The 25456-nt window shown below is 38.5% G+C and overlaps 1 protein-coding gene across 4 annotated transcripts; it reads left to right on the forward strand.

The window, feature by feature from the left end:
• The first annotated feature begins 1968 nt into the window (after positions 1–1968).
• LOC18428820 (F-box protein At5g51370) lies at positions 1969–23721 on the forward strand. 4 transcript variants are annotated; one of them, XR_016048062.1, is made up of 4 exons: positions 1969–3329; positions 4957–5111; positions 5217–5287; positions 23257–23721. XR_016048062.1 is itself a non-coding variant. In XM_088856363.1 (3 exons), exons 1-3 carry the CDS (start codon positions 2140–2142, stop codon positions 23262–23264), a joined length of 1269 nt encoding a protein of 422 aa, XP_088712489.1. In that variant the 5' UTR covers positions 1969–2139; the 3' UTR covers positions 23265–23721. The 4 variants fall into 4 exon arrangements, 2 of the variants coding, with proteins under 2 accessions (XP_088712489.1, XP_006838179.1); XR_016048063.1 differs by lacking the exons at positions 4957–5111; positions 5217–5287 and adding an exon at positions 20640–20923; XM_088856363.1 differs by lacking the exon at positions 4957–5111.
• The last annotated feature ends 1735 nt before the right edge of the window (positions 23722–25456 follow it).

Consider the following 25456-nt stretch of genomic DNA (forward strand, 5'->3'; position numbering starts at 1 on the left):
TCCCAATCTAAAATCCTCGAAGATTGTCCATCCTTCATGCTCACCTGCACTGTCGTGCTCATCTCTACACTGTTGCTGTTGGGACTCGATATGTGAATATTATGGCTGGGATAGTGGCCTCAGAATCATCATCTTTCTCATTTTTCTCTTTGAATAATATGGATTAAAAAAAAAAAAAACAAAATTTTCAAAAAAATCGATCATGGATTAAAAAAAAAAAATCACAAATTTTCAAAAAATTCTATCATAGATTACAAAAAAAAATTCGATCATGGATTAAAAAAAAAAATCACAAATTTTCAAAAAAATCTATCATGGATTACAAAAAAAAATTCGATCATGGATTAAAAAAAAAAAATCACAAATTTTCAAAAAATTCAATCATGGATTACAAAAAATTCGATCATGATTACAAAAAAACGACAAACAAAAAAAACAAAAAATTCAATCGTGGATTACAAAAAAAGAAAAAACCAATTCGATCATGGATTACAAAAAATTCAATCATGGATTACAAAAAACTCTATCATGGGTTACAAAAAAAAGCAAAAAACAAAAAATTCGATCATGGATTACAAAAAAAAAAACAAACATTTCGATCATGGATTACAAAAAAAAAACAAACATTTCGATCATGTATTACAAAACATTCGATCATGGATTACAAAAAATTCTATCATGGGTTACAAAAAAAAAAAAAAAACAAAAAATTCGATCATGGATTACAAAAAAAAAAAAACAATTCGATCATGGATTACAAAAAAATCGATCAAGTATTACAAAAAAATCTATCATGGATTACGAAAAAAAAAAAAAAAAAAAGAAAAAAAAAAAAAAAAAAAAAAAAAAAATTCCGTACGGACTCGCCGATTCCGTACAGTGAATCGGCGAGTCACTGTACAGAATCGTCCGGTTCTCTCTAGAACCAGACGATTCCCGTTTGTTTCGCCGATTCGATCCGTCGATGGCGATTCCCGAGTCGAACTGGGCGAGTCCGGTTCGACTCGGCGTTTTTTTAAACACTGCTTTTATCTATTAGATTTCACGTCCAATGTCTAAAAGTAATGGTGACCGCCTTGCATAAAAACTAAATGTTCTCATGTTATACAATCCTTTTTTCTTCCCCCAAAATGTTCCCAATTTGAGATAAGCAGTTCCAAAATGATGTCTTTGTCACGGTTTCGGGATGCTAATTCCAAAGTGATGTTCTCATATACAAAGCACTGGTTTAGAACTTTATATTTCCATGTTTTGTACATAGAAAAACTTGTTTGAAATTAACAGTGCCAAACCAGTAACAAAAGGGTCTATTTGAAAATAGAACCAGTGATAAAGATATAAGTTCAGAGTTAGAAGTATTTGATAACTATATGAGCCAGTTATTTGTACACTAAAACACTTTCGGCATAAAAAATCTCTATAATGGCTCTAAAATCAATTCTAACATCGATAATGAATGAAATTCAAAACTAAAAAATAGTACAGATCTACCGGATCTCTGAACATTTATTTTTAGGGCAAAATAGATTGTCTAGATAATTTATTACATTAACCATATATTTAGAGCTTGAAATCTTTGTTTTTAATAACTTTTCATAACCATAATGTTCAAGTTAAGATGATTGATGTAAAGGTTTTTTAGTACCTGACTTTTAATTTTTGATGAGTCATTAAATGAGGCTTTACTTATTTTGATTGTTAGGGCTAATTCCACTTATTCTAGGAGACTTAGCTTTTTTATTTTTTTGAAACGTTTAGCTTAAATGTCCCATACTTCTATATCCATTCTCTCTCTTGAAATAAATACCATTCATCTATGCTGCTGTCTCGCCTCAGCAATATTTCTCTCTCTCTAAATCTAACATTAACTACTGGTGCCGATCGTCCTTCCTCAAATCTCACCCCACGAAAACCATCAAACCTCAGAACCCAACGGTATAACTATCAAACCTCTCTCTCTCTCTCTCTAAGAACAACAGTGCCATCTCCTCACGGTGTGGAAACCCAAAAGGGAGAGTAAGGAACCGGACCCATCTCCATTATTTGGGTTCGGGCTCACCATCTTCTCTCTCATGCCAGAGGGGAAGGATATGCAGAGGAGAGAAGAACCCAAAAAAACCCTGTTTTCTCTCACCACCAATGCTTGGTTTCAAAGGCAAGCCTAATTGGGCTAAAATCTGGGTGGCCCCAACTCCTCTCAAGCATGGTGGCTTCAAAATGCATATCAGAGCTTCAGAAGAAGATGGAGAACCCAACAAAACAGGCCTTGATCTATTCTCTCTCCTTTCTGATGAGCTCTTGGTAAGAATTCTCACCAAAATTCCGTCAAATAACCAGAACCCATGTTCTCTAGTTTGCAAAAGATGGCTTAAAATCCATGGCCAACTGGTTTCTCACATAAAAATTCATGATTGGGCTTTTATAGAGAGTGGTAGGCTAATTTCGAGGTTCCCGAACTTGACTGATGTTGATTTGGTACCAGCATGCATAAAAACGCCTAGAAACTCCGGCATTCTCATAACCCACGATTTAATCAAGACCCATTTGAGCTCTGAGTCCACTGAGCGATTTATACGAAGAGAAGACCAAATTTCAGCGGAATCACTCGACCGAGGGCTCGAGATTCTCTCTCAAGGATGCCCCAATCTGCGAAAACTCAGTCTAATCGATATCCAGAGGAGTTTTGAGGATTCGGGTCGCTCATTTTCGACGATCGATAGCAAGCTCAGCGAACAAAACCAGTCGGCTATAGACACTGGGTTGTCAAAAATTGCATCCCATTGTTCGATGCTTCAAGAATTGGAGCTCCACCAATGTAGTGATTGGAGCTTGAGGGCCATTTCAGCTTGTCGCAACCTCCAAATACTTAGGCTAATTGGTTTCATTGATGGGTTTTATGATTCGGCAATATCAGATATTGGTTTAACAATCTTAGCCCATGGGTGTAAGAGATTGGTTCGACTAGAACTGAGTGGGTGTGAAGGGAGTTATGATGGGATTTGTGCCATTGGAAAGTGTTGCTTTATGCTTGAGGAGCTTACTATTTGTGACCATAAAATGGACGAAGGATGGATTGCTGGTCTATCATTTTGTAGTAATTTAAAGACTTTGAGATTGGTGGGTTGCAAGAGAATTGACCCAAACCCTGGACCCACTGAGCATTTGGGGTTTTGCTCTGCTCTTGAGACATTGCAGCTTCAGCACTGCAATGTGAGGGATAAGCAAAGCATGAGTGCTTTGTTTCACGTTTGTGGGGCTGTGAGGGAGCTTGTCTTTCAGGATTGTTGGGGCTTGGATAATGAGGCCTTTGCACTAAGCAGTAGTTGCAGGTATGTTGGTTCCCCATTAGTGGCTCTCATTACTTGTTTCTTTGTTTCCATTTGTTATAAAATATTTTTTTCTTTAATTTTTTATAGTTAACTATCATATGTGCTTACTGCCTAGAAATATTGCTTACAAGTTATTAATAAGATGTGGATGTCATTTTTTTAAAAAAATAAGTTCATGCTGTTATGGGTGCTTGGATGTGCATATTTTGTTCAATTTATCTATATGGTTGTGTGAACATAAATGCATGATTCATGTGAATTTATGTCAATTAGTTAGCTTGTAATGGCCAGCTAATGTGTTTCTTCTTTTCTCATCAAAGCCTAAGAGTTATCTACAATAGATTTATGTAAGAAATGTCATTGGTTTAGCATGTGGAGTCCTGCAAGATTTTTATTTTAACTCAAATAAATGTTGCTATCTACAACAAATTTATACAAAAAAAACAATCTATCAAGAGCAATTCACTTTCCAGCTCATTTATTAACCATTCTTTTTAGGCATGAAGTTTTGAAATGGGAATTGTAACTTACCCATATGCAATTTGAAACATGCAGCTGGAAGGTGTCAAACCCTTTGCGCACCCTCCATCTTTTCTATCATGCACCTAGTGTTGTATTATTAATATTTCAGCTTGTCCTAGAGACTCTCCTAAAATTCATTAATCCCCCTAAAACCTCCTCCTTGATATCATGTTGTCATTGTGTCATGAGCACTCAGAAACCCCTTCCTCATATCATCTTATATGATTGCACTATTCGCCACATTCCCTTCGGGTTTGTCTCATGGCACTCATATATGTCCAAAAGAACATTCCCCATCCACCATCCTCTTGGTAATAGCAGTAGAATTCCATTAGACCATAGCAAACTCTGTTCTTATATTCTTCTTAATATACTTGAACCCCATTCCTCATTGTAACATTTTTATGCTATCAGCATCACCACATTCCTTTTGGTCCACTTCATAGCTCAAACAACCACTCTGCCCATTTGACCAAATGAAATTTAAAAGCTTCAAGTCACTTTTCTGTAAAAGTCCCAAAAGTGTCTTGGATCTTGATCTTTCAGGCTGAGTCTTGGAAGCTCTTTTTATTGCATTAAAATAAATAATGGAAGGGCCTCATAACTGTCAATTGGTATGTCTTGGGAAGAGTTTGCCCACCACACCAGATAGTGGTGCTGCTATTAAAAATACCATTCCCTTCCCCATTAATGCCATAGAGATGGAAAGACCCGTTTTTTTCCATCTACATTGTGCTTTCTACAATAGACCGCACTCATTGTGCTAAGTTTCCTTACATAGATGCTGGAAAACGAAGCATTGGCTATTGACATTGCCATCATGTACAGGAACATGGAGTGTATTAGTAAATTGCCATCATGGCCTGAATCAATGTGATACTTCCTCTAGATAATTTCTTCTCCTGCGAAGGAATAGCAAAACATGTCTCAAAATTTTCTGTTATTAGATTACTTAGGATTGCATACACATAGCAATGTGCGCAGATTTGTTGCAGGTAAGTTGTTGGATTCATGAACCCTAATCTTTGCCACTTCATTTATCCCCTGTCTTGTTCCTTCTCAGTACCCACTACTTGTCTTTATTAAATGTCAACTTTCTATGCAGTCTACATCATGGACTCCAAGATCAATATGTTGGCGCCTCGAAAGACAAAAGCTGTCAAGAAAGAAATAAAAAAGACAAATATTGTCTCTTCAATAAGACATTTGAAGTCACCAATAACCTCTGAACTGAGTCGAAATTTGATGTCTCTTCAACATGTGAACTCTTTTTTTTGTTTGTTAGTTTTTTCAAGTTACGACAAGGCAACCTTCCTCTTGGAAAGGGTACCATAAATTACTCATTATTTCTTTAAACCAGTGCAGACAAATGAAGTTCAATGTTAAAGAGGAATTGGACCACACGGCATCATACAAAATTCAAGGAGAATGGCAAGGTGATCTTGGTCTCTATAGTGCTCCCTGCAAAATCTATGGGAAGTAGTCCACTCCAGAATTATTTAAATGCTTCAAGCTTCTGTGTTATAAGGTTCTCTCTATTATTTGACAAGGTAAAGCATGAGGGGACCATCTTCATAACAAGGCCCTCTCTTAACTTAAGCATCAACCCTTAGTTCTCGTAGTATGAGAATTTCCTCAGAAGCTCCCCTAGGAGGCAAAGACACTGAACACATCTCTAGGGGTATAATCTGATGAAACTCAGCCCAACCGCCTCAACCTTGGCTCTTGGAACAAGAAACTATTGACCCTATTCTATACCTACTAACGTGCATTCCTTTGTTTCTTCTCTTAAGGCCTCAATATTCCATGATACTCTTTTTTGTCTATAAATAACATTTTATTTAAAAATAAAATACATCTGTCATCACACAAGTAAAAAAATCTCCTCAAGGATATCTGATAACCGCCTAGGGCGGGTGTCTCCTTAATAGCCCATGTGATGACACTGTGGGAATTGCCATTTACAATCAATAGATCGTCCCTTGGAGGTAGGCAAAACTCGAGTCCATGATAATGCTTTAGCCCTGGAAAATGAGGAATGGCAAAAAGAGATCAGTCTTGATTGAGTAATAAGGACCACCCAGCATCTCTAAGGATGCCTCTACAATTTTTTCTAGCACGTGACAAAATCTTCATGCCACATTGCTTGAGAGAAAAGTATACTCTGATTCATTGGCTTAGGTTTGAGGAAGTTAGCTTCAAAAGTTTCTTGGGCCCCTTAGTTTAATCTCTTTTGGGCTTGTCCACTTCAACCCTTCCCAAATTCAGCTTAACTTCTTTGGGCCAGTATGCTTGTCAATCGGACACCTGTTACAGTACATTTAGGCTAACTCAGTGGGAACTACTTTACTGGGTGTCTGTTCACACCTACTAATGGCCACTAGAAAACCTTGTAATGCCACATGTCCAGATTTTTCATAAGAAGAAACTTCTGCTTAGTCTTGTCTTTGAGCCACATCTTGTTACATCATCACTAGTCATATATCATCCTCCATAGTCTTGTCTTTGAGACTCTAAGAAGTCAGAAGAAAAGGGCCTTACCTTTTGGTGTGAGGCCAGGCCACATCATCTTTAATGATTTTATAAATGATATTTCTAGTCATTCTTTCTATCTACGAAAGGGGCGACTCTTGTAGCCTAATCGTCACTGAAGGGATGCCATTTTTCTTGCCTAAATTTGACAATACCTTTCATACACCTCCAAGGAGCCATCTCATTTGCTTTCTGCCCACCTCTTCCTCATTGGTCATCACCAGAGGTGGACCTCATAAATACCCTGTGGGGCCTAAAAAACAAAGCCTACTACAAGACACCCTGTCACGGTAATTTTATGAAAAATCAGTGAGAACTACTTTGCTGGGTGTGTAATGGCCACTAGAAAACATTGTTAATGCCACTTGTCTAGATTTTTCATCAGAAGAAACCTCTGCTTAGAGGGTTCAGGGGAGTTTTGTGAACCACTACTGGCTATATCTTCACTATCACTAGTCATATCATGTTCTTGTCTTTGATATTCTCTAACAAATGTCAGAAGAAAAGAGCCTTACCTTTTGGCATGAGGCGGTATCAGCTTTAATGGTTTTATAAATGATATTTCTAGTCTATCTCCATCTAAAAGAGTGTTGGTTTTTGTAGCCCAACTGCCAAACAAGGAATGCCAATGTTCTTACTTAAATTTGACAATAACTTTCATAAACCTCCAAGAAGCCATCTCATTTACTTTCTTCCCCTCTCCCTCATTGGTCATCTCCAAAGTTGGACCTTGTATTACCTGCAGGTTCCTAATAAATGAATCCTACTACAAGACAACCAACCCCCAGCCACCTCGCCAGGAGAAAAGGATTATAGATTAGAGTCCCCCAAAAAAGAAGTTAATTGTAGCTCAATTCATATAAAAAAAAAAGGAAAAAAGTTGAGTTGTACGTGCATTTGTAAGGTGCAACTGTTGAGATATGTAACTAGTTGTGTATATTTGTATGTGTGGTGGTAGTTTTCCATTTGTGATACTGGTGCCATTTTAGTCAATTTTGACCTTTTACACTCATATTGAAGTTAAGTATCAGTGGAGCTCATATTCTTACCAAATTTAACTTTTGTTTACACACTATTATGCCAAGCATAATTATAAACTCTGTGACTCGGGGTTGTACTCACCCGAGTCACTCATAGCGGGCAGTAATAGATGTAAGTTAGATCTGGAACCTTCTCGATGGAATTTAAAAAATGTGATTAGTTTCATAGGGATTTCTACAGGATGGGTTACAATTCTCCACATTGTCTCAAATTTATAAATCCATCTTGCTAGTGGTTGCCAGTATTGCTACTCTTGTAAGGCTAGGAGTGCAAAATGACAATTTTCCTTCATTTGTGGTTGACACGAAGGGTTATGCGTATGAAAAAAGTCTGTTTTGCCGCATTTGTTTTTGAGGAATGGGGCTGTTTTACCACATTATTTTATAAAAATAACGCCAATTAGGCATTTGACATGTGCTCAATGTTATGCATCAGTTAACACAGTTTTGAAATTAGATACACTATTAGGACCACATTAAACAATTTTTATCAATAAAATAAGCTGACATTTCATCAAAGCTAGGGTCAAATTGTCAATTTATACCTTATAATCTCACACTTGTGGGATTCAAGTACAGTTGCAATATGAGATGGTTTCTAAATTTGGGCTTATGTGGATTATTACATCCCATCTTGTAAAGATCTCTTTTTCTTTTATTAGATATCTCCCGTTTGTGAACCCTTTATCCTTGAAAGTTCAGTGTATAGTTGTTGGAAATGCTTGTGATTCCAAAATCGTTTCAGGAATCGGCATCACGGAATCGGGGGTGGCCAGATGATTCCTATGGTCATGATCGCAGTTCATACGATATATATCAGGTGAAACGGGATTCCTACCATTTGGGATTCACGCTCCCATCCAATAGGAATCGAGATTCTTACCTGTTGGAATCGCGTTCCGATGAACTTGGAATTGACATTCCTAACTTGCGGGAATCATGCTCCAAACCACTTGGAAACAAGCCAGAAATTATCACAAAACTAGTTCCAAAAGACGAGATTTAAGGTTATAAAATTCTATATGTAAGAATTCCTTAGTATTGGACTCTGTATATTGAGTATGCTTACCCACGGCTACCCTATTATTAGAATCAAAGTCTTTCACAGCCCTCCCCTAACATTGGAGTCAATGTATTGAGTGCCCTTCATCACAGTTCTGCACTAGTATCCGAAGCAAAGGTCGAGACCCTTTATTAAGTACTTTCCTAGAGCTTTTCGATTGAATAAAGAAAATAAAATAACTTTATTTGTTAATAATGTGTTTTAAAAAATACACACTAAAAAAAAATGTATTTTAAAAAATAAACACTAAAAAAAAATGTATTTTAAAAAATAAAATATTTATTACAAAATTTTGAAATTTAGGAATGATGTAGAGTATGTTGACACCGATAGAGTGTTTAGATACCCATCATATATTAGTTATTAAATAAATTTTAAATAATAAAAATTTTCAAATAATGTTTAAAAAATTCTAAACTATATCTAAAAATTGGAAGCGAGGTCTCATATTGGTTGAATCACAATCTTGTGCACTTGTGAATCGCAAAATTTGGTGGGGTTTAATCTAAGATTCCAAAGACATCGGAATGATATTAAAAAAATGTGGAATTGTGATTCCTAACTTGCAGGAATCGCTACCTAGGGTGGACGATTCTGATATCTATAGTTCAGGGTTTTGCTACACACATATGTATATATATTTGCCAGTCCAAGAATACATGTTAATCTGTAATTGAACAAAACTCCCACTTAATGGGAAGTTGTCTCTTTGGCTTGTCATTCTAGACGACCTCTCTTTTATGAGGTTATTGGATGGGAATACGGTCACTAACCTAGTCCCATAGTCTAACTTATGCAAATCGCATCAAGAGGCTGGCTGGACTGAAGCACATATTTTTGAATTTATGGAAGTGTCTACAATTGCAATATCTTTAAGTTAGACAGGTTGGGATTGTTTTATTTATTGAATACCATTTCGTAATTTGTCATTAAGGGGCTAATTTGGGTTTTAATTTGAAGCCTAGGATAGATTAGAGTGGTGTGGAGTTCTCATGTAATTCATAAGTTAAACAAGAATAATGTTTTTTTGAGTTCCCATGAGTCTAAGAGTCAATGATGTGGAGTTCCTATACATAGGAATTTGGTTGCATGAATGGGGACTTGCAACATGGCAACTTGGTAGCATGGCATACAAGTTGATTGCATAAGGGTACTTTAGTAATGGTGCGAATCCGACACCCGGAAAAAAGAGATCTGAGACCAATTTCACAATAGTAACTCTACGATTGCTCTAGTTGATCAACAAAGGAGAAAACTTCCTCAATCGCTGTCAAGGAAGGAAAGGAACTAAGAGATTTTCATCCTTATATCTCACTAGTACACCTAGTGGAGGCCTTCCAACTCACAAGTTGGGCAATCTCTTTCTCTCTACACTCAGTAGGAGCATAATAATTCTACTTCATTTTATTCATCGACAACAACTACATCATGTGCAACAATGTAGAATATATATGAACCTACTCGTGTGCCCTAGATAATGACCAAAATAATCCTAACAAAATAGGAATATGACTAAACTATCCCTATACTGTATTCCCAATGTATTAAAATGAACTTGCGTGCAATCTCCTACCACGTTCTTATGTAGCAAGTCTCCATTCATGCAACTAATTTCCCATACATAGGAACTCCACATCGACTCCTTGACTCATAGAAACTCAAAACAACATAACTCTACTTTGACATACGAATTGCATTGGGACTCTAAACCACTTTAATCTATCCTAGACTTTAAATTAAAACCCAAATTAACTCCTTAATGACAAATTACAGAATGGTACTCAACCAATAAAAGAATCCCAACATGTCCAACTTAACAAATAATGCAACTCCAGCCAACCCCTTGATGCAATTTGCATCATACTTCCCTGGTTGGAACGAAACATGTCCGAGAGTTTTTGCCATTGCCTCAGTAAACTTCTTCACTAGCTGATGTTGAAGTCTTATGACTCCACGGAATTTCTCCTTATGAGGCATATGCTCAAACACTTTTGGCATTTCTCCAATGGTTCCACATTTGACATCTGTAGCGGGCAAAGTGCTGCTAGCTAAGGGTTCAGTGGTAAATACCCTTGCCGAAGATGCAGTACTCATTCCCATCAAAGATGGTTTTGCTGCCATCGAAAAAGCTTGACTTCCCATTGGAGAGGCCTTGCACACCATGGAGGAAGCCTTCTCATATGTGAACCCGTCAATGTGGTGGCAGGCTTAGATCAGAACATCAAGAGAGAATTCATTGGACTCAAAACCCACATCTGTTCATGTCTCTTGAAACTTCAATTGCCCTGTTAGTTAACCTCAGATTGGTGTGAACTTGAACCTTCGTGTCCCATTGTAAGCAAGTCTTTAGCACACTTTGGTATAACAAACCCCTCAACAATGACTTCTCGAGCTGAACAACAGTAGGAAGGTCTCCTTTCCTGCTCCCATACAAACATGTTTGAGCTTTCCACATGAAATAATTGGGAAAGGTTACATGTCAAATGCACTCTTTCCCCTTCCTATAATTTTTGCATCAACAGAAGTAGCCTGTGCTACCTCAAAATCATGTTCGACCCAAAAAAATCATGTTCAAGTTCAACCCAAATGGTCTCCTCATCATCTCCAAGCTTTTCAAGTGAATCAAGGAGAGACCTAACCTTTTTGAAGATACTTGTTCTGCTGTTTGCTTCAGGGAAACCTACTCCAATATCAATTTGGACATTGAAAGGCCATCTACATAGTACAACTCCAAGGTGTGGCAAAAAAGGATTGGGAGGCTTCGCACATAAATCAGAGTTTCTTCATCCATATTCTCCCTCTTGGGTCTGCCTTGTCCTTCATATGTGCACCCTCTAGAAAATGCAACTTCAATGTCCATTTGATTTCTTGCGTGATGCGTGGTTGCAAGAAGTAAGGAATGGGCTCAAAACTGAAAGTTGGGTGAGCAAAGGCATATAGGTTGCTGCTCATGCTTTTGTAACAAGCTCACTTTCTTTCTAGCAGTGGAAATAGTTGTCACTCAGTCCATGCTCATCACCCTAGCTAGTCATCCCAGTCACTGCAAACTTCATCAAATGCATTCAGAATGCGGAGACCATCAATTGTAAAATTATCAATGCAAGCACCAGCAATCCTTGCCCTTGCATAACCATCTACCTCACAACGAACAGTTGGCTGAACCACATCATCAGCCGTGGGCATGGCTCAGTAGAAATCTTGAATGTTGACTCACTACTGCTTGATGCCTCATTTACAGAATGAGAGCATGACCTTGTTTTACATGCTCAATGGTGATCACTAGAACCCGCACATGTTGATCTCATCAACATATACCTCATCTCTTCTAGGGCATATGCCTATGCTGATCTCTCACATGCATCAGCAAGCTACTGACTTCTTTACATAAGTGACCTTTTTAGCCAACTGGCACACGTTAGGAAGGCTACTGGCTTCTTTAGGTTATTCATGATTTAGGTCACAGGCACCATACATATGGCCATGTCCGCCACCACGACCAGCCCCCGTGATATAAATCGGTAACCTTGTCTCTGATACCAAACGATGCAAAATTGGCACCCTGAAAAGAGAGATCCGAGCTGGATTTCACAACAATAAATCTATAATTGCACTAGTTGATCAATCAAGGAGAAGACTTTCCATTATCATCAAGAAAGGATAGGACCTCAGGGACTCTCCGCCCTATGTCTCCCTACCATACGTAGTAGAGGCCTTCCAACTTACAAGTTGGGCATTCTCTCTTTCTCTCTCTCTATGCCAAGTGGGAGGACAAGAATTCTACTTCATCTCATTTATCAGCGGCAACTGCATCTGTAACGCAAAGTTCGATTTATGAACCTACTCGTTTTCCCTAGACAATGACCAAAATACCCCTAACAAACTGAAAAATTACTAATCTATCCCTATATTCCCCATACATTAAGACAAGCTTGCATGCAACCTCCATGCAACTAGGTTTCCATGTTGCAAGTCCCCATTCATGCAACCAATTTCCCATGCATAGGGAACTCCATATCATTGATTCTTTTGACTCATGAAAAACTCAAAACAACATAAATCTACTTTGACTTGTCAATTACATGGGGACTCTACACCACTCTAATCTATCCTAGGCTTTAAAGTAAAACCCAAATTAACCCGTAATGACTAATTATGAAATGACATTCAACAAATAAATCAATCCCAACATGTCCAACTTGACAAATGCTGCAATTTCAAACACATCCCTACTTTAAATTAAAAAATATGAACTTCGTTCCAGCGAGACCCTTGATGCGATTTGCATCACTATCCTAGGGAGCGTAACCTGATGTAGCTTTTCTCACACCACTTCCCTTCTTTCCCATTCTGCCTATTTGCTGCTGTCCAGGCCTATGCGTCTTCAATGTCATTCATCATTGTAGGAACAAAATCTCTTCACATTTAATATCTTTACATAACCAAATAAGACTCTTCCCACACTCTTTAGCATCCAAATTTTCATATTCAGAATCCTTCCAAACAGCTTTCACAATTTCATGGTTTGGCTCTATCCTTTTTCCCTAAAACATCATAACATCGATTTTTTGATCCTGAATCCTCAAAATCATTCTTTTATTAGGAACATTGCCCCCAATAATTTTTTAGGTAATTAACCAAAAAATTAGTAAAAATGCATAGATGTCAAGTTGAACTCCAGGGAGTAAAGACAAATAGAGACATACACACAAGGGAAGAGAGAGAAAAAAGAAAAAATCCAGTCACAAAAGCTATGTGATAGCATCATCTACAACAACACTCTTAATTCCTCCCCCTTCCTTAGTGAGCCTACGTGATTGGCTTCACGATTGATGTGGCTGAAGAGCCTCCTATGAACTCACAATGAGAAAGCATCTCTTTCATCACATCAAAGCAAGCCTCCCTGGAAACTCATAGTTGTTTCCAGCCCAACAAATGTCCAGCTTCCACCTTGGCTTCCTGGGCATCAAGGTAGGGACAAATCCACCCCTGCCTGGGCCGGGGTAGCCTTACCCTAGGCAACTCCTCGATGCCACCTAGTAGCTTAGATGATCATCTAGGCTCATTTTCTATAAATCCATATATATTCGGAATTTTTATTTTAACATGGAACCTGTTGTACTCCAGGTAGCACCTAGGCGCCTCTTAATGCCTTGTAAAATACTGTGAATGACATTAAGCGAGTGACCTTCCAGGCTTCCACTATCACATGCCCTGAGGTCCTCAATCATCCAAGAAGGGTCATCACCTGCGCTAAGGACATGTCATAACGACAAGCAGGACTGGAGGATTTGCATATACATCGCGTTCTATCTGCTGGTTTACTGCCAACCCCCGCTGGCCCAGGATTTTCTAAGGAACTCATTTAAAACTTTAATTTCATTTATCCTTCAGGTGGGTGTGTTCACACACTGGATGTGCACCAGGCTTGTGCTTATGGTATTTAACCACCAATGCCCACTCTCTAATTAAGTCTTGGTTCTAATGCCACGAAACTCGACCAAGGCCCCCACTAACTCTGGCTTTTTATACACATGATCTACCATATCCCTCCCCTTACTCCCCCTCTGGTCATGCTACTATATTCATTTCCTTTATCAACTTACTTGTAATTTGGTGACATCTTTCTCATTTTCTTTTTCTGTCAAAAATAATGTATGAATGAACTTCTTTTTCCCTGCCCGTCTTCTTGCTTTCCATCCCTTGCTTTGTCGACAACCTCGCAACACTCTGTGGTTTTACAAATTGGGCAAAAGTTTACTCTGTCTATTAGTATGTCTTCCACTTCTCCGTCATCTAGGCAGTCATGCCTCTCCTTGTATACGTGATTTTGAGCCAATTCATATTGCGATCTTCCTCATTCCCCAGTGATTTTGATGACTGCAACTACTCTACCACTTCGAGGAAAGTGGTCAGAATTGTTTCCCAAAACTTTTGCTCCTTCAACACTTTCACCACCAAGGCAATGTGCATTTGAATCATCAATTCTACTATATTGTATTCATTCACCATTGCACCTCCCTTTTCATTTCTATATCCCAGGCGTTTGGCAATGCTCACACCATTCCTCAATTTAGATATCTTATCTGCCCATGTCCTTTCTTGTTTGTTCCACCACTCTAACCTCTTTCTCGTGTACACCACTGTGAATTCCCCTAAACATATAATAATTTCCCGATGCTATTCTTGGAGCCACCTCTCTTCTATTGCCTCTGTAATATCTTAATTATCTCCATTAGTTTCTTCTATGTCTTTACCAACTGGTTGAGACCTTAAATCTAAAACTCAGCTCCCTGAATCATACATACCCCCATCCACCATTTGGATGGTTTCTATCTGTTCACCAGTTCCTAAATGCGTATCTCCCTTTTCCTTCACTAATAAGTATCTCCCTTGGATAAAACTTTTACGCTTTCCTTAAAGATCTAAATTATCTAACTCTCCCATTGTCTCATCCTCCCATATCCTCAAACTGCCCCATTGTTGCTCTTTAACTTTTCAATAACCTTGTTCCATTTATTAACTTTTGCTTTGTACCACCACTCTTGTCCTCAATAGCGCATTTTGGATATTCAATTGAGCACCCGTCTCACCCTTTAAAATATAGCCCATTCGTTTGACCTACCATTATGACCAAGTTCCCATTTGGATCTTCATTTATAATCCTTCTTGATTGCTGAGGATATTCCCCCCTCATACTTCGTGCTTTTCCTTATCAGCCCTCTGGTTATTTCCCCAATTGCCACTCCCAACCTACCTACCTTAATCTAGGGCCCTTCTCTTTCCTCGACTTACTACTACACCCAATTTTGTCCTATTTCGACCTTCCTGTATAGCCTGTCCTCTTAAGCCAACAAAGTAATTCTTGTACCCACAATGTCTCCATGTTGTTCCTACTTTCCTTAACCACCATTGATTAGGGCTGCCAATGGGCCAGGTTGCCAAAGGGGAATTTTTTGGCCAGGCCCTAGCCTAGGCAAGTTTTTTGTGAGCCCATGTAGAAAGGAGTCCCCTCTTAAAAATCTATTTTGAGATGGATTTTTGGACCCAATTTTTAAGGACATATAATCTCTAACATGGAGATCATTAATATAAAAAAATAAATAAAAAGGGCTGTAAACCAGTGCTGGTCCCGCCTACGCAGGGTCCTAGGAGGGGTGGGCTGGAAACGGTCCTATAACCTTTGGGTTATGTACAAAGTGGCTGCTCTCAGGACTCGAACTCGCGCCGTTGCGCTGGCTACCCGAGCCTTTTAACGTCACACCAAGTGACGGCCCCATAATATAGAAAAATAAATAAATTTTAAAAATTAAAAATAATAGATTCATAAAGAAAGCATTTGAACCGTTAGTTTCAACTGTTTTTAGATGGACCTCCCATTTACATCAATCTTTAAAATGGATGCTTTATACCTCGGGGAACGCATATGTAGAAATGCGTCCCCGACTCATGAAACAATTTTCCTTTTGTTTAAGGGCTGGCCTGCTTTTGGCCCAAAATATTTCAACAAACCCTGGTCGGCCTGGTCCAGCCCAGCCCAAGTAACTGGTCTTTCTCTCTCTCTCATAAAAAAGAAAAAAGAAAAAGAAATAAAGCAAAATAAAAAAAAACACCATCTCTCTCTGTCTGAATTAAAAGAAAAGTCAAAATTAATAAACTTCTCTCTCTTAGGGTTACGGGCTTAGGATTTGTAATTTGGGGATTTTTGATGTAGGGTGTGTGTGTGTGTGAGAGAGTGTTAGATTGGGTAAGGGCGTAATAATGTTTATGAGGAGTTTTTATTTTTTTGTTCATTTTTAGATTGTATTATATTTAGATGTATAATATATTTAATAATAGATGTATTAGATGTTGTATTATTAGGAAATGATAGGTCACGAAACTTGGTACTCTGCCAATCTGAAAAACCACATTTCTAGTGCAGAGGCACCCAAAGAATTTCAAACACCCTCAGAATCCGTTAATCTCAAGTTTGATTGATTTAGAGCTCCAAAAGAATCTCCAAATCTACTTGATCTATCGTCCACTGAAATGGACAATTTAGATCTACTATTGGAATCTTAGTAAGTTCCGGGCATTTGTGGGGCTCCAAATCAAATTTTTTTTTCCAAGAATCTGTTTTTGGGGTTCTGAAAGTGTTATGGAAATTTTTCCTGTCTCTACCACATTGGAGATGTGGCTTTTTGGTGACCTGGCTGGAACATGCTATCTAGTATTGAAATCTTAATAGTTTCTGGGCATTTGTGGGGCTCCAAATCAATTTTTTTTTCAAGAATCTGTTTTTGGGGTTCTGAAAAATGTTAATTGAAAATTTTCATGTCTCTACCACATTGGAGATGTGGCTTTTTGGTGACCTGGCTGGAACATGCTATGATTTACTAATATCATTATATACTTTATAGCAATGTTTTCAAACTCGGTTGTGGCCTCAGACTCAACCTTGGCTTTGGGTCCAAGCCCAAGACGAATAACTCGGCGGACTTTAAAAATCGTCAAAAACTAAAATAGGTAATAGATATCATTAAAAGTCTATAAATGATGAAAAAAGTGTCTAAAATATGGATTATTGAAAATTTTGATTTGGCCTGAGCCTATAGCCCATTGTCCTTAGAATGTGGCGTGAACCTGGCATGATTAACAGCCCTATCCTTGCTAAGCATCCTAATCCTCTTTCCAAACATTCATCCCAACAGCTCAACAAGAATGTCTCTTACCTTTACAAATTCCTATCATTAACACTCCTTATCCTTGAGTCCTAACTCTCTCTTCTACCCTTGCAGAGCTTACTATTCTACACTGTTCTCTTGCTTATAATCGCCCCCCTTCATCTCGTCAACCATCCCTCGCTGCACTTCCTTTTGCTACAACTCTTCCCAATGAGAGAGAGCAAGAGAGAGAGAGGAAAGGGAATGGGTGTCATAGACTGATCTCTCTTTAGGGGATAATATGATGAAAATGTGCGACTTCAATAAGTAGGCAAGATGTTGTAGAATGGTGTTAACGACTCTTGCTGTATTAATCTATTGATTTTGGAATCGCATTGGAAATGGACAACACCCACACGTGGACACACAAACAGACAATGGTTAACATATATAATATAGTCTGTAACATCTGTAACGTATAATATCCTGTACAATCTTTAATAAAATCTTACGTATAGTAACATACAATGCATATGACAATTGGGATATATGTTTTATTATTGTATTTGTATGTTATATACTAAAATAAGGTAAAGTAGTATATATCTGTGTAAGGTGGCGTATGTTTGTATTACTTGTGTATAGCCTACAGGGTTACTATAAATCCAGGTTTAGGTTTCCATGCTCTTGAAAGAGGGAAACATGAGCTCTAGTAGAATATGTCAGTGATAGAGGACCTTTCTGAGAATGATTGACATACAAACCAAGTTTCTTTATGCTCCATGGGGCCTAATCATCTTGTCACTGCAATTTACTACTGGTGCTGAGCTTGATTCTTTAAGAAAATTGATCTGCTGCCCAATTTTTTTGCCTCTATGCTTGATGGCACTTAGGTTTACTATGTGAGAAACTCTGTTCTATACAAAGCAACACTTTTAACCTTGGACTTGCTCTGGAAACTCGCCATTGCCTGGGGTGAGTTGACTTGGTGAGTCTGGATCAACTCACCGAATATTGTCCAAGTCCAATAAAAAAAGGGAAATATTAAAAAAAAAGGAAAAATAGGAAGTTCGGGAAAACTATGTATAAAACTAAAAATGGTGCAATTTCAATTTAAACATGTAGATAGGATTGCTTTGATATGTTAGACATACACTCGATGAAATATTATTCCAAGATTCTATAATTTCTCTTGCAAATTTAGATGACTCCCATCAATTTGCAAATTCCAACTTCATGTTAAAGATTAAGGAGTCCCACATCCACCAACATTATACACAACATATTTAGTAGTAGAGTCACTGGGATTCAGAATCAAAGGCAACTGCATAGTTTGCTGGTGGGTCTAGGGTGTATAGAGTAACATAACGACACTACCAAAAAAAAAAGAAAGAAAGAAAGAAAGAAAGAAAGAAAGAAAGAAAGAAAGAAAGAAAGAGAGGCACTCCAATACTGGACATCGGTCTACAGCCAATATGAGTGTTTTAGAGAGTCATTTTAATCACCTAGCTGTCTTGGTAGTGGCCACCATATGCTTGTATGGGTTGGCTTTTTCCCAATCCAAAGTCGCCAAGGCTAGCCCCACCCTCATGCTCATCTTCGCTACCACCACCCTCATGCACGCCCCCCTCTTGCTTGTCACTTCGGCTGCAGTAGCTGGCTCACCACCTTCATTGTTATCAGAGGCCTTATCATCTTGCCCAACCTCAACTCGATGTCCCCCATGTTGAGTCTTGTCGGCGCCCCCTCCTCTTCTTCCTCATCTAGATGGATCTCTTCTTTGAGGTCCCCTTGTTGATGATTGTTTCTTCTTGCGCCACTACTCATTCTTCGACACTCTCTCTTCTCAACCTATTCTTCCTTGGTTTGTGGATCACTGGAATGCAGTCTAAATTCAGTAACACCCTATGGTGGAACATGTTTGGCTTAGGGTCCTGATTCTGACTCCTTGCAAGTAAGGGTATGGTTTTCATGTGACCAAAAAAAACATAAAAAAGGATAAGGGAAATTACTCAAATAAGAGTATAATCACATAGCAAAATACAATGGAATAGGTCAATATACTAGCATAATAAAGTACATTTTTAAAAATAACCTGGCTCTAGTTGCATGTGACTTCTTATCATTAGATTTGACTCAAAATCTCCTTTGCATCCCTGTATAGAGGAAGCTATAGGAATGAAGTCATAAACTAAAGAGGGTTCCAGAAGGGGATCATGTAGATGCATTATCCAATGGAGAAATCATCTCTGGTTCACAATTTTAATTTACAAATTAAACTGAATTTTACCTTTTCCAAAGCCTCAATTTGCGCCCCGTCCTCTCTCTCCAATCTTCCAGTGCAATACTTCAACCCTTCAATGATCTTAGTGGTGCTGGTTTTGATCGGGAGAGTGTTACCGAGGTTAATAAGAAACTTGAAGAGAGAGATGAATAATACATGGCCATGGATTAGTTTGTGAAATAAAGAAGCCTCAAGGCTTGTGGCACATAAACAAGAAAATTACAACTTTAGATACGTTGAAACTTGAAAATTACCTGCTGCATGGATTAGGCAGTGCACTGTGCTGCTCCGCTAGTCATCGATTATGTCCCATGCTCTGTTGTAGTACTTGCAATTCGGGCTTGCTTTACATTGTCCATTGCTTCATATAAAAATCCCATATAGGCTACAGATCAGAATCAACTATCTGTAGGAGTGCTGCAAATGGAGCTATGACACCAACAATTTACTCTCAATTATTCCAAAACCTGCGGCTATTGATAATACTTCCCTTGCAGGGGGAGTCCCTGAGATAAGTAGCAACCTGGTCCCTATTGCGACCTAAGGATTGACATTTTAGTCAGGTATGAAATGGCAAATCTAGTAATTGCTGGCCTCATTAGTTTTCCTGCCATGCATTGCCTCGTTAAGAACCCATGATTGACTGCATGTGAATGGCGTTATTGTCTTCCCTTTCTCAACATAGTCCTTCACTTGCTTCAACTCAGCTTTCAACATAAGGTCTATACAATGAGTTATGCATGGGAATGAGATGCTTCTTTCTCATAAGCCACTTCCTTGCATTCACATAGTTCCCTTGCATTATCTGTAATCACTTGAACTACGTTCTCCTCCCCAATCCACCACATTATTAAGCAACTTAAATAAAGTCTCCCACTCTAGACTTTGTCATACACGTGTGGAGGACCACCTCTTAGACAATATACCAAAAAATTGAGAAGTTCCCATCCTTTTTTTTCCATTCCAATGATCTGACTTGACTACTATCGCTGTCCTTTGCCACATGACCTTATAATTCAACCTTGGCTACCCCTTCATCCAAGAAAGTCCTACCAAGCTTATGTATTATTGCACGCTTAAATCTGGGCCCTGCATTTGCAATAGCGATATCACGGGTTAATAATATTCACTATTTAAGACATTAAATGGGACATCAGCATCATAAAACCACTTGGCTGTTGCGTTTGTAATGTTCTTCATAATTGTCTTGGCCCACATGAACTCTAGGTTGTCTACTCTAATTGGGGCTTCAGACAGAATGGGGTCAAGTGATCCTGACTAGGCTCACTAGGCAGGGTCGGCTAGCCAGAGAAGACTGAGAAATACCAGGAGGTCCTAGCCTCTCAAGTAGGCTGGAAGATCTAGATACTGGATGATTTGGTCATGGTCCTGAGGACCCCACAGCACTCGCCCTCCCCATGCTGCCCTGCCATCTGTACATATCTTCCGACTTTTCCTCCGCGGACAATCAAGTTGTGCCTGGAAATCATCTTCATCTTCTTTATACGAAGGTGCATAGTAATCTTTCCCTACCTTCTCGATCACTTTCTATTTTTGTGCTGCTTTTCTTTTACTGTCATGATGTATTGCATCGTTTGTTGCTTGACATTCACAGGAACGCTTAGACAAGACAAAACATTTCTCCAAACTTTAGCTAGTTGATGTTTTAAGCGTTTGATACCAGCAGCCTTCTCTTTCCCATAGGATCTGCATCTCACTTTATCCCACATTCACCCCATACTACAATTCCCGATCCTTAATCCTCCTCCTCATCTCCTAAGTCTGCAAAATCATAAATTATTGTGGGGTCTAAGTCTATAAAGACATATATAAAGATATTTTAAAGTACATTCAATTTTAAACATAATTATTTAGTTTTTCCTGCATTTTAGGGAAAATATGATTCTATAAACAAAGCATGCCGGACGCATAAAATGCAACCAAAAGCATTTGTCGAAAAGGACAAAGCCAACAAGTGATTCCCATACATCAAAATTGTTGAGGAATCTTAACTTTGGAAGCAATCTAAGCATGCGAGAGGCATAAAAACCATCTAAACATCTCATGAGTATCATTGGCTTAAAAAAAGAAATCCCAACAAGTGATTGCCACAGGTATTAATTTATTTTATTTTATTTTTTAAAATCGAAATATGAAAATTTGATTTTCTGAATCTTTCGAGAGGCAATATTATTTTCAAAACATTTTTAAGCATGCTAGAGGCACAAAAAACAAAAAAAAACATTTCGTTGGCATGGTCAAATTGACAGAAAGAAACCCCAAGAAGTAATTTCCACGTATATGCACGTAAAAAAAATTCTGCATGTATGATAATATAGAAAAAAAATCTTACTGATTTTTGTGAGAGAATGCAACAAACATACAGTATTAAAGAAAGGATAACTAAGTGTGTTCATACAAAATAAATTCATTTATACAAATTTGATGACAATCCTCCAAAGATGCGTACTGTGCGAATCAAGGCCTCCAATCTTTGTAAATAGATTCTCAAATGCCCCAAATGATAACCCCTAAACTATACTTTTTACTTGATCGAAAGATTTTGAAATTTGTGCCCAAACACTAATTTCATATTCCAAATCTCATATGTTCAAGATTTTGTGTTTTGTGTTTTAGTCCAAGGTTTGGATTGGACAGAGGCCAGAAAAGTAGGCCTCGAGACAGATTTTCAGTGATCTGATGAAGAAGTAAGAGAAGGCGGTTGGACTTCTGTTCCGCTTTTGTTTTTGCAAATAATTTCGGATTTGATGAGTCGTGCCAGACTTGGTCTCAACTTAGGGACCCGCCCAAGCAAAACAAAAAATTCCCGAATCACTGCTAGGAGGTTGGGGAATAATAGGGGTCCAAATGAGTCTGTGCTTAATTGTTGCTGAGTTTTTATCTTTAATAAGTTGCTTAGTATCTTGTTGCAACTTAGGATACCTGCGTAAGCATTGCACACAGTAGTTGGCATCTGATTATAGGATTCTTTTATCTACGGGAATGAAACGATTCTTTTATCTACGGGAATGAAACGATCTGGCATTTCTTATTTACTCATGCTGCTTTTGTTTTGGGGAAACTTGGCTCGTCTATATAGTTTTACTGGATTTGTCATTGACACTGCACTGCAAGAATTACACTGATTTTATCTGTTATATGAAATTACCATGAGTTTCCCGAACAACAAATGAAAATAACCTCCACTTTATATTTTCAGAATGAGTCTGTATGTGTGTGTGCATGTGTGTGCAAGTGTGTGAGTGTGTGCATAGCGTGCATGTGCGCGTGCCTGCGTGTGCGCATCTGAAAACTTAAGGGAGTTGTAGCCCCAGGTTCCTGTTGCATCCTTTGCCTTCAAAATCACTCAATGGGAGTGTACTCTCGAGAAATGCATGATAAGATTTCTTTGATAAGCCGCCCAATCTTCTATACATCTACATGCACCCAGCTAGACTTGCAGTTAAGGGTGGGCCATGACTGAAGTTTCTGACCACCATGACTCTACTTCTGTCTCTATTGCTCACCAACTCCCTGTACTATTCACTAGAGAGAGAGAGAGGGGGACTTCTCACTGCTGCAGTAGTCTGCTCACTTTGCAGCTTCCCTGTGGTTCTCACCGCTCTCATGGTACATCCATCGCTGTATGAGAAGAGGGTAGAAAGAAACACTCTCTTCAGACTGCAAAACATGAAATAACATGTCCTTTTCATTGTTGATCATAAATCATTTGTAAACTGGCTTCGATTTGTTAAGATCTTTAAAAATCTCGATGTATTGTAGTGTACTATTCTTGTTTGTAACATCTTATGTGCCCCATAACCCTCCAGTGTTTTCTTCACAGGAGGGTGAAGTTTCTCTCACTAGAAGGCTGCTCTCTACTCACAACAGGCGGCCTGGAATCAGTTGTTCTCATGTGGAAGGAGCTTCAAAGACTCCGAGTCATCTCCTGTAACAATATAAAGGACAGCGAGGTAACCCCTGCTCTGGCTAGTCTTTTCTCTCTCCTCAAAGAACTAAAATGGAGGCCAGACACCAAATCAGTACTCTCCAACTCTCTTTTAGGGACGGGTATGGGAACGAAAGGTGGCAAGTTCTTCAAGAGGGCCTGAATGCTCTCTTGAAAATGTGTATCCAAAACTTGATAGTTTTTAGTGGGCCAATTTAATGGATTCCCCTTTCCAAAGGGTTTTAGAATTTAGATCAACCTTCATTGCTCCTTGTTATATTAATTTGTGTTCTGATATATGTTGTTCTAGCCCTAATGTCCCCATTTTGGCTTTGTTTACAATATCATTTCGTTTCTTTACATCTTTCTTGGGTTCATGGTTTCTCCCTCATGTTCTGATTTTTATCATGTTTGTGAGATTGGCTTTTTTCTTTTTTGAGATTTGATCCTGCTACCCACTAGTGTTTTGTGTCTACTGGTAGGTGACACTTCTCTCAGAGAGAGAGAGAGAGAGAGAGAGAGAGAGAGAGAGAGAGAGCAATGCACAAAATTTAAGCCCAATTTGTAACAATGGATCTCTGTTATCTCTTAGATGCATCAGCGCAGTCGACCATTTTCTTGTCTTTGTTTTTAAAAGACGTATCTCTATGACGTGGTCCGTGTTTGGTTTAACTGGATGTATTACATAGTTGTTTTTCATACTAGTGATTGGAAAATCACCGGGTTTGCTTGGAATCGCTTTGTATTGAACTCAACGGCGGTCGGTTTTCGCACAAAAGTCTAGTGATGCCTGTGTCTTGGGGAATTGCTCCTAGTCCGATGATTTCGGCCTTGTTGGGGGTTTTCATCAATTTGAGGCTTATTTCTTTAATTGGTGCCATTATGTACCCCAAATTTGGGCCCCACAGCTGTTTGTCCTGTTTGTCCATGCAACTGTATATCCATAAACGATCTTTTCACTACGGCAGCAAAGGATCTTTTTTAAATTTTGGCAGTCTTGTTTTTTTAATGAACCTATGAGACCTTTCCACATTCATGCGTGTAGGATTCTAAAAAGATCGCTATTAAATTTGATACAGATATTTAGAAAAATTATTAGATAGGTGTGGGACTTGATTTTTCTAGAGAACTGTATCAAATTTATTGGTGATCTTTTGGGATCCTACACACGGGTGTGGGAGGATCTCATAGGATCGTTGCTCTTTCTTCAACAGGGTGGCTCAATGGGAATTTGAGTTAATTAGAGATTCGGGTGACTTGCTCCTGGCCATTACCAAACTGGTACATGATCATCTGATTTCAAATAACGCATATGCGTGGAAAATCATGTACCGGCTTAGGAATGGTGTGGAGCGAGTCACAAATGGACTCAACAATTACCATTGAATCGATTAATGTGCCCACACCGTTAAAAAAAAAAAAAGATGTGTATAAGGTGTCCACTAATCAAAATAAAGCTACCTTAAAATCTTGCTAAAAAATGTTTTGGTGCCGAAAACCTTTACAATCTCGATCATATGCCTCCCCATTAACCATCAACAAACTATCCAAATTGCAATAGCTCACAAAATCCTGCCTTGCTTGGCTTAATTTTTTGGGAGAACTTTCTATATGCCTCTAGGTATACGGAATTCATGTATGCCACATCTCATCCAGCCGTCCGATATAGCTAAAAACGTGCTTTATTTGTAAAAATGGCAATTATACCCTTATCCCCACAGCAAAAAACTGTCGGTGCCACCGTGTAAAATGTTTGATTACGAAAAAAACCCCTGACGATGCTCGTGGTTTTCCTCTCCTGACCATCTACATGAATCGACAAAAAAAAAAAAATCTTATTAATTGGAAAAATCTATTAAAATCCAATAAATAAATCTCTCTCATTTAAGGAATCTCTCGTGCACCGCACGCAGCTTGTACGATGTTCCCCACCAAGGCACCAACCTTCATAGGTGAGAGAGAGAGAGAGTGATGGTGGATTGTAGAGAGTTCTAGAGAGAGAGAGAGGTGCTCTCGTTCTCTCTCTAGACTGCGATAGATGTAGAGAGAGAAAACAATCAGATATATATTATTAAGAGAGGAGCATGCTCTCTTT

Source organism: Amborella trichopoda, chromosome 13 (genome assembly GCF_054954075.1).
Source record: "Amborella trichopoda isolate Santa Cruz 75 chromosome 13, AtrichopodaSantaCruz75HAP2 v2.0, whole genome shotgun sequence".
In the NCBI taxonomy this organism is placed as follows: Eukaryota; Viridiplantae; Streptophyta; class Magnoliopsida; order Amborellales; family Amborellaceae; genus Amborella; species Amborella trichopoda.

Excerpts from the sequence above, each read along its gene's own strand:
- LOC18428820 (XM_006838116.4), top strand. The coding sequence starts at position 2,140 with ATGCTTGGTTTCAAAGGCAAGCCTAATTGGGCTAAAATCTGGGTGGCC. Across the intron at positions 3,330-23,256 it reads GCACTAAGCAGTAGTTGCAG|GAGGGTGAAGTTTCTCTCAC; the intron begins GTATGTTGGTTC and ends TTTTCTTCACAG.